Raw genomic sequence first — 10431 nt, forward strand, 5'->3', positions numbered from 1 at the left:
AAAGTAAAGGCTTAACTTAAAAAAATGCTTCTATAGTGATAGTCACCTACCTTGAGCCCTCAGAACTACATCTAACTACTTTAAAGTAACATTCCAAGCTGTGAAGTTGAATGATATGTTTCTAATTTCCTGTCATTCCAGAAAACAGAACTGAGGAGCCCAACAAATTCTCCAGTTATCATTCAGCATCTTGGTGTAAGGCCTTTGCAGTCCTCCCATGAAGTACGCAGCCATACTCCAAGTCATGTGGAAGAGCATATCTTTAGTCATCTTCCTTTGCACTCTCAGCAGCTGCCCCGGAGCCCCTGCCCTATGATTCCAATTGGAGGCATCCAGATGGTCCAGGCAAGACCCATTGGCCATCCCAGCTTGGGATCTGGATCAGTGATGTCACTGCAAACCAGCTCCCTTGACAACTTTTCTGAATACAACCAAACAAAAGAAAAGGACAGAAAAACTCCTTCTTCATCAGCAACCCCAACATTTCAAAGCAGCAGCTATTTGGAAGAGAAAGTAAGGACTGGTGAGCTTCAACAAAAGATGGCTATGGATGAATACAGGGTAAGTACATCTGCTGAATCTGGCAGCTCAGAGCAGGAAAGTTGTACAACCATCAGAGGTGGTTCCTGCCCACAGGATGAATCTTCTCCAAAGCCTTTGGCTGTTGGTAAAGATATCTCTGGCAAGAAGGGGAAGAAACAGCCCAGCAGCTCACATATCTCTGTGGAACCCATCTGCACTTTTATATCCAGCTTCTCCACGCAGCCCCTGGACAGGAGCAGCAGCACTGGCTGCTTGCTGGAGCCTCCATTGACCCACTCATCCTCCCAGCTGTCCATCAGGAGAAGGAGCCTCTCAGGAGAGGCAGCATCCCCAGGGGGGGCACGCAGGAAGAGAAGCCCACCCTTCGGACAAGCAAGCCTTGGCCTGACCCCAAGGCAAATGGGGAACAAGACAGGAAGTACTTGATTGCTCTCATCTTTTCTTACCGGCTTCCCACGTTAACCAATAGACTTTTGTCACTGATACTGGTTTTAGAATAATCGTTGGTAAAGGAAAACTCTAGCATCCAACCAAACCTACAGAGCCTGTTGCTGTTTTTCTTCCTTCCCTCCATTCTTTTTTTTTTCTTTCAGTCTGTTATAACTTCTACATGTACCTGTGCCTTTTTCTATATCTTTTTGTTTTTGTTGTTATTGCTTGAAACACACACACACACACACACACACACACACACATCAAACATAGTTTTTGTGGGGTTTTCGGGCTCTGTGGCCATGTTCTAGAAGAGTTTCTTCCTGACGTTTCACCAGCATCTGTGGCTGGCATCTTCAGAGAATGCACACCAAATAAATTGCAACTAAGATTTGGGGTGTAAAATATTAGAGAATTATAGAAGGGGTTTATTAGACTGGTGTCGTCATCACAACAGTGTCTGTTCCTATGAGCTTGACCAATGCAGGCTGGAAAGGGTTTAGAATGATTTCCAAAGGGTGCACTGAAACTTTTAGGAAAGTAAACCCCTTTTTAAAAGGTAATGATTCAATGAATTGGAAAACAAACCCTGCTCCCCTGTACAGATAGTTAAAATCCTCCCACCCCTATTTATTACTTGCTTTATTTAATATTTGTTAAGGTGTTTTTTTATATTTTGTAATCATTTATTTTTATTATTTGCATTCTCTGATTGCCTCTAAATGTGCTTTAAGGACAGCTGTGATTGCTTTAATTTGAATGAAAAGAGACATGTTTACCTTTGGATTGTAAATGAAACTAGCACTTACTTTGTGTGTGGAGGCCCCAATGGTACTGAAAGAGATATCATTTCCCTCCCTAAAAGGAATGGATCTCAGAGGGTGCCTACCTTGCATACAACCCTCAAATGCACTTTCTTAAAGAAGCAAAAAGGGATACACACCCCTCTCCTTGTCCCCCTCAAAAAAGGAAAAGAAAAAAATTGGAAGGAAATGAAATCTCTTGAATGTAAAAACAAAACAAAACAAAAATGTTGTGGGAATGGTGTAGATCAAGGGTAGGCAACCTGATACCCTCCAGATATTTGAGACTACAGCACACATCTTCCCATTAGTCATGTTTCTGGGTTGGTGGCAAATGTCTGAATTATCGAATGGGCCCTAGGTTGCCTATCCTAGTATAGGTCTTTGGTTTCTCATAGTCATTCCTGCTTTAAAACTGACCTTCTGTGAGTGGCTTATTTTTATCACATGCGCACAGTCCTTAGTGGGTGCCTTTCACCAGCTGCTAGAGCGAGAGGCTCCTTAGTTATGAACCCTGGGTACTTAGATGCCTGGGATCTCACCCCTTGTATGTTAGCATTTGAGTTTGGGGTAGTTTAAAACAAAAAATTATCCATGCATCCTGTCTCAGAAAATCCCATTTGATCTCACTTTTGGAAATTTTAAAGAGGGAAACAAAGAAGGCCAGAATGCAGTATGGGAGTTATGTCTTCATAAGCAGATATGCAGGAATTAGAACTGGGCATTTTTGTAATATCATATCCAGTAGAGGGCTGCTATTATGTTACTATGTAGTAGAGCTGGCAAAGTGACGGTTGCACACTGAACACCAATGCACACTGGGCACCAATATGCATTAGGTAGTCTTGCTGATTTCCCAGTGTACACCTTTACACTTCACTAACAGTTTCTTAACCCCTTTGCTATATAGCTAAATACAGTTAGCCCCCACATTTGCGGATTTGACTTTTGCAGATTTGGTTATTTATGGGTTTAATGAATACATTCTTTCTAGGAATATCTAGGTCCTCCAGCACAGCTCTAGACTCAACTTGATGTTCATCAAGCATTCCATGTACAGAAGATCTTATACAGCAGGCTCCTGCAACATGGAAAGATGTTTGATTTTAAATCCCATCATCCCCAAAGAGTGTCAGTTATTGGAATGATGGGAGTTGTAATCCAACACATCTAGAGGCCACCAAGTTTGGGGAATGCTGTGATAGAGAAGAACAGGGCCATGGAATTGTGGATTTGGCTATCATTCAAACCATTAAGAGAGATCTTGCCACCAGTCAAGTGCAACTCATGTTTCTGTCAGCCTATACAATACATGTTATTTCTGGTTGCCTGGTTGATTTTAGATCTGTCTTTGTTATATTTCACCCATAGACTAAACACAAGAAGAAAATAAGGATGTTTTTATTTTTACTTCTACAAACTTGCATATATGATCTCTTCTACCCCACTACAGTTTTGATTGAAATAGTAAAAATGTTATTCAGTATGATATGTAGGGCCTTTCAGATCAATTGGTTGCAATGGCAAATTGTTAGAACATGGGCATACTTCTTATTTTTGCTTTTTCATCCCTCATACAGTTTTAAAGTCACCATCCAGAAAATTAACCAACAGTTTAACCAACCATGCTGGTGCCAAATAAGAAAAGCCAGAGCCTTGTAGTTGTTTTGTCTTAATAGCATTTAATAGTGCGACCATCAAAACAAAAGTTTACTAGGGTAAAGAGAAGTGTAAAACTTGTTTGGAGTGTCATTTGCTTTGCATAGAATCTGGGCAAACATACTTTTCAAAGTTAACTAGACAAAACCAGTTCTAAAACATTTATCCATTGGACCAGGCCTTCTTCCTGTGGTGTTAACATTTATTATGTGCATGTTCGGGAAGAAAATGCCAATAAATTGAAATCCTAAATTAAACTGGTTTTTTTAAGCAGGCTGCAAAAGCCATGGACTGTTGACACTGCATAGCTGAATAACATGAAATGGGTGAGGTTTGAAATGAATAATGTTCTGTGAGACATCATTTCACTTGTTGTATCCAGTTTATATTTTCAAAACAGGATACTGGGTTTTCTGTTTGCTTGTTCTGTTTTTGTTTTTTGAGTCAAAATAAGATTGAAATTGTGAAGGTGACCAAACCAATGCTGGAATCTTAGCATTCATTGGTAAAAAGTCCATTGATGGTCTACAATGTTTTTTCCCCTTGTTTACTTCTGTTTCCAATGCCTCTTTCCTTGCTAAGGTCCAAATTGGTCTTGCAATTGAGTTTGTACTGGAATCCAGCACCTAACTAGATGTCTTATTGAAGGTCCAATACGATTCCCCTTTTCAACAGTTTGTGGGGGAGATGAACATCAACCACTGGATGAATGTGTGGCTTCAATGGAAATTGGTATCATATTCACATTAACTTCGAATGGTTCATGATGTTGCAAATCAGCTCCCTTGAAGGAGCACACTCTGGATTAAGAGGGCATTTGTGGCCCTTGTTAGAAAGCAGCATCTCATCTCCACCGTGGCTTTCCATTGCTTAACATTTCAGATGGTTTATATTCCTATACACCTCTCTTCCTTTCAGTCAAATCTCTTCGGACCAAATGAGATTTGTTTTGTTTTTACTGAAGTTGAACATGGCCCTGTATCTGGGCACTTGTACATCTCTTATTCATTCTTGCTGTGAGTATACCTGATTTATTTTGGGGCTAGATCAAATGCAACACGGTGCTCAGTTTTCAGCCTTTGTTTTGTTTTCTCTTTCAGTCTGAGTCCTTTTGGTGCACTTGTAGTAGTGTTTCCCTTCAGTTCTGGTGGCATTTCGAAATGACTCAAAGATAGTAATAATCATGATAAAGATAACTTTTGGATATGTTTACCTTTGTGCTCAAGCACTTTTCTGTCCCCCATATGGACTCAGCCATGGGATAAATTGTCCACATTGTACTATAAGCAGGCATCCAGCAGGGGAAAGACAGGGACCACAAACAAAATAGTGTCATCAATATGTCATTCCAGTCAGGACACTTGCATCTAGAAGACCTGGGATACAGCCCTGGGGATTATGGACACAGAACCAGAATGCTGCTTGAATAAGCAGAGAGGCAAAGCATCCAGAGCATCTCTCCTACTGTGAAGGCATCTACTTGAACTGCTATTTCTCCCCCCCCCTCCCTGCCATGTGCAAAGAGTTTGAATATTCATGATAGGGTAACTTCCCTGCAGCACCTTTTTGCCCTTTCTGCAATTTCAGTACAGTTTCCAAGTTTAACCATCTTCACCTGGTATACCTTATACGATAGTGTGCAAGTCTTAAATTATGTCTCACATGGCTTAAATGTACCTTGAGCCTATAACAGAATTTGGAAAGTAACTTTTTAAAACTAAAATTACGGGATTTTGATAATTGTAGACCCCAAAAAGTAACTTTCTCGGCTCTGACCTTTCACCATTCAGTATTGAGGCCTGCGTGGAATGCAGAAGGGTAAAAAAGTATTTCCCCCTGTGTCACTTTTACATTTTCATTACAGGCCAATGCAAACCAGAGCATTAACCCACATGAAGATGCTTTGACATACTTTGCAATGTAAGCAAAATCGTTGTATTCAGTGATCACTTTCAACCCATTGCCATTGCCAACCACCTTGTCTCCCACATGATCTTTGGGGCATTTCTTGGGGCTGACCAAGTGCACTGCCTGGCCAGATGGAACTGACTCTGCTTACAGCAAGCTGCTAAACACACTAAGGGCTCAAACTGCAAGGTGCTGAGCATTCTAGGCAGACCTAGCAAAGCCTTAAACAACTGCTTAACCTGAAGCACTTAATTTGCCGTAATGAAGCCAATAGTTCCGGGTCAGTTGCTAAGTTAACTGCATGGTCCCCAGAATGTGGTGCTATAACACAAGCCAAAGGAGACAGACAGCCGTGTGGCAAACTGTCCCCTAAAATATGCTCTGACTAAGGAGACTTGACATTCACTAATTTATTATTTCTCTGCTGGAAGATTGTATTGGTGAAACATTGGTCATTTTTGTCACAAATAGGTTTTTTTTAAGCCTGAATTCTGTTGGTAGTTCCAACTAGACTAGACCCATTAAATCAATTGTTAAATGGTGAATTGGCACTTGGATAAATCTTATTAATCCAAAGGGTTTACTTTACAATCCTGCAAATAGATTTCAGGTTACTCCCCCAGAATCGGCTGTCTTGTCCACTCTTCTTTGGGAAAAGATCTCATTGACTGCTGTGAGATTTATTTTACAGTAAACACGCATCGAACTTGGCTGCAGATTCTATAAGTTACTATTCTTATTCTGTAAGTTATTTCTATAATTACTTTCTTTTGACCTGTTTTTCTGTTCAGATTTGAGTGTTTGTTTGTTTGTTTTTTGAAAAAGAAAACCCAGTTGTGAAGCTATTTGTATTTTGATTTCTTGACACCTGTTATTTTCAGAGTGCTTTATTAATAGATGTATATTCCACAATGAACCCTGTCTTTATAAATGCAAGCATCTGGATATTCCAGTGCTGTGAAAGCCACTAAACTAAGTACTGTTGAGTTAAGTCATCTACTTAAAGTAAACCCATTGAAATAAATAAGACTGGTTAGGCACAATTAGCTGAAATCCCACTGATTTTAGTGTTTTGGTTGTAGAAAAGCATGCTAGAGTTTCCAATCAAAACCATGATTCTACATTAACCAGTGAAATACCATACCAAAGTCGTTTGTTTGTTTGTTTGTTTGTCTGTTTGTTTCCTGTAATTTGCAGTGCAATATTTAAGCCCCAATGATTTCAGGTGGCTTACTTCCCAGATAAACAAGTAGGTATGAAATTTCAGCCTCTGCCTAAAACCATGATTTGTACTCCATATGGACAGAAAAATCGTGAGTTTTTGGCTTGCTTTCTGTTTCCTCGAAGAGTTTATGAATTCAGGAGAAAAGTGGTATATACCCCAACTAAATAAATAATAAACAATAGACTTTAAGGAGAGGAAAGGAGTGGTCCAAGCTATGGTTTGTTTCAGATATTACACTCAACCATAGTTTGCCCAGACTTATGAAACTGATTTTAGATAATAACTGACATGGTTTATTGGATTGTGTTGGTTGAGACATCATGATAAACTTGATTTGGTATTAATCCCAAAACCTCTCTGTAAATCATCCAGGACATTTCACATCTGCTTGTGCTGAATAGTCTATGATCCAGTGAAATCAATGCACCTTGGATCTATGTCAAATGAATGACCCAAAGCTTCACCTGGACTTTCGTGAGCAGAGATGCTTCATGGTTATCAGCGTTGGCCAGGGCTCCACACAAATGCAAGCAGCCAATTCTTTTTCCAGTTCGTGCAGCCTCCAGACCCACTGGGTTCCCCCTCTCTGGGCTGGACTTTGTAGTGATGACAGTAAGCCATGGGGATCCTGGGACTTGTTCATTCTTCCTCCTTTCTTCTTATTCTTATTAAACTGATTTTGGAGCCACAAAAGGGGGGGGGGTGTCAAAAATCTGCTTCTGTTTTAGGTTCACTACTGTTTGGTATACATCTGAACCTTAAAATGTGGTTAATCATAACCATTCTTTGTTGAAACCAGCCAGCTTCATAACCCATGGTTTGAAATTGGTTTGTTTCACACAAGCCATGATGGAGAGTGCAATATTGATTAGTGAAGTCGAAGGCTTTCATGGGCGGCATCCATAGTTTTTTGTGGGTTTTTTGGGCTCTGTGGCCATGTTCTAGAAGAGTTTCTTCCTGATGTTTCGCCAGCATCTGTGGCTGGCATATTCAGAGAATGCCAAGGTCCTTTCCAGGCAAGCATTCTCTGAAGATGCCAGCCACAGATGCTGGCGAAACATCAGGAAGAAACTCTTCTAGAACATGGCCACAGAGCCCAAAAAACCCAAAAAAAAAATATTTATTAGGTTTGGATCAGGTTTAGACATGCTATTTTTTGGATTTCAGTTTCCAGAATCCATCAGCCAGCTTGACTCTGGGATTCTTAGTTGCAATGGAAAACTTTTCCAGGCGCTGGTTTGGACGACACGATAGCTGCACTTCATCTAAATCTAATTTTAAAAATTGTGAACTTTCCTCAGATGTGCTGAAAGAGGAGGTGTATAGACATTGCAACAGCTCCTTCCCATCATTCTATATTTTTATGGTATCTTTGCATCTAGTCCCTGGTTCTCTCTAAATGAATGTCTCATTTCCATTACCTGGCCTCAGTTTAAAAACATGCTGCCAAGTCGTTGCAACTAGCTTTCAAAAGGCATTACCAATAAAAGGTTGTTGTTTTTTTGAGCTAAATGTGAAGCATTGTGGTCTAGCCCTTATATAGTGTCTCTTAAAATCCTTTCCCTGCTTTTATTTCTCCTATTTTATTTTATTGTGTTCCTGATCATTTTGTTTTGTTCGGTTATTGCACAGTATTTGTGAATTAAAGGTAATTTAAAAAAAAAAACAACCAAATTTGGGTCCTAATGATACATAAACGGAGTTTTCATTCTTGGAATATTATGGCACTTATGCTCACTTTAGTAAATGTAATGTAAAATATTAATAATATTGATGATGTGTACACACATTTAATATACATGGTTTCATGTAAGATAAATATTTGCCTTTTTTTCTAAAAGGTGTATGTATTCTATACATGGAATAGTCTTTAGAAAGTTTCTATATGTTCTTAAAAATGGCAATACATTCCAAAAAAAGGTACTGTAAATATGTATAGACTCAGAGAACAATGTAATTTGGTAGTTTTGCCTGTAATTTTTTATTTTAAGTGGACTTTCTACATTTGCATCTTGCAATGTCTGTATGGTTTAAGAGTGCAAAAATAATAATAATAATAATAATTATAATGATAATACAGGTAAAAAGCACAGAATATAATGTTTAAAAAAGAGAGAAAAATACTCAGCATTTGATGTTTGTGATTCTTATTGTAAATGACATCTGTACTGTGAATGAAAAGAAGTTTTTACACGTATATTGCCTTTACTACAGTTCAGACGGTCTACTTGGTCTGAGCCTACTTTTTTAAAAAAAAATAGCACGTTGGAATAAATTTTGAAGTCCCAACATTTCTCTTCTGAACTGTTTGGCAGTTATTTTTCCATTAATAAGTAGAAATGCAAGGAAACATGCCAGGACTGGCTCTGCCATTAGGCAGGGTGAGGCATCTGCCACCATTGTGAGTGGCAACAGCAGCGCATTGCCTGTTCCTAAGAAGCCGTTGGTTGTTCCCAACGGTTGCAGGAGAGAACAGGACCAGAGCAATGGATACAAGCTCCAGGAAAAGAGACTCCGCCTTAACATTAGGAGGAACCTCTTGAGAGTAAGGGCTGTTTGACAGTGGAACACACAGTGTAGTGGAGTCTCCTTCCTTGGAAGCCTTTAAGCAGCAGCTTGATGGGCACCACAATGGGCACCACAACTCAAAAAGGACATTGAGAAATTTGATCGTGTCCAAAGGAGGGTGACTAAAATGGTGAAGGGTTTTGAAACCATGCCCTATCAGGAATGCCTTAGGGAGCTGGGGATGTTTAGCCTGGAGAAGAGAAGGTTAAGAGGTGATATGATAGCCCTGTTTAAATAAAGGGATGCCATACTGAGGAGGGAGCAAGCTTGTTTTCTGCTGCTGCAGAGACTAGGACCTGGAGCAATGGATGCAAGCTCCAGCAAAAGAGATTCCACCTCAACATTAGGAGGAACTTCCTGAGAGTAAGGGCTGTTTGACAGTGGAACACACTCCTTCCTCGGAGTGTAGTGAAGTCTCCCTCCTTGGAGGTCTTTAAACAGAGGCTGGGTGGCCATCTGTCGAGGATGCTTTGATTGAGAGTTCCTGCATGGCAGAATGGGGTTGGACTGGATGGCCCTTGCGGTCTCTTCCAACTCTATGATTCTATGAAGTGTCCCACAGCCAGCCCATTCCCCTAAACTGACCTGCTGCCCTTTGGTGTGATAGACAATGCTATTCTCTGGATAGTTCTCAGCTAGCGAATCCTGTCAGCTTCAGAGTGGGAGATGGGCTGCCATATTGTTCTTCAAGGCAGGAAAATCTTCCTTGTTGATTGTAAAACTTGCCTTTTTATCTTCACAATTTTTCTGATTATCTGTCACATGGTTTCAGATATCCATGGCAACAAGATATTTTTGACATCCTTGTCTTTAGACACTGCAGATATAAAATGAATGTTTACTGAATTTGGATTCAAACGTGGATGTTGTTCATTCCCTCTAATGGGATATGTGCCCACCATAAATGTTGTCTCTGGATTTTAGTATTCTTGTATCAGCCTCTGTCAGGTCAGAATATGTTTTCTATTCTGTTTTCTATTATGCAACAAAAGTCCATTCTATCCAAATCTTGCTCATCATCCGCACTAATGTTGGAAAGCTGTATCTAACAAACTTGGGGAAAACCGTAAAGGTACCAAATATAATATTTAAAAAATGGAAAAAAAAGTAACTAACAATTATATAATCTGCATAGGATTATATTAATTACTTTCTTCATATTTTTTGATTTGTGTCATTTTAATTCATTAAATTATAAATTAATTATAATAATAACTAATAATTATAACTAATAATAATTAGAAAACTAATAATTATAATTAGTAGCTACTCTGTATGTTCTGTAGTTGCTTT

At 39.4% G+C, this 10431-nt stretch overlaps 1 protein-coding gene across 1 annotated transcript in view; it reads left to right on the forward strand.

Moving 5' to 3' along the window:
• Positions 1-7490, forward strand: part of HIVEP3 (HIVEP zinc finger 3) — a 151486-nt gene extending 143996 nt beyond the window's left edge. The window contains exon 8 of the mRNA XM_089482931.1: positions 142-7490. Coding sequence (XP_089339057.1) covers positions 142-969 — 828 coding nt within the window. The 3' untranslated portion in view covers positions 970-7490. The remainder of the gene's footprint in view (positions 1-141) is intronic.
• Positions 7491-10431: the final 2941 nt, after the last annotated feature.

This window comes from Sceloporus occidentalis, unplaced genomic scaffold (assembly GCF_023333645.1).
Source record: "Sceloporus occidentalis isolate IW3139 unplaced genomic scaffold, rSceOcc1.0.p SCAF_20, whole genome shotgun sequence".
Taxonomy (NCBI): domain Eukaryota; kingdom Metazoa; phylum Chordata; class Lepidosauria; order Squamata; family Phrynosomatidae; genus Sceloporus; species Sceloporus occidentalis.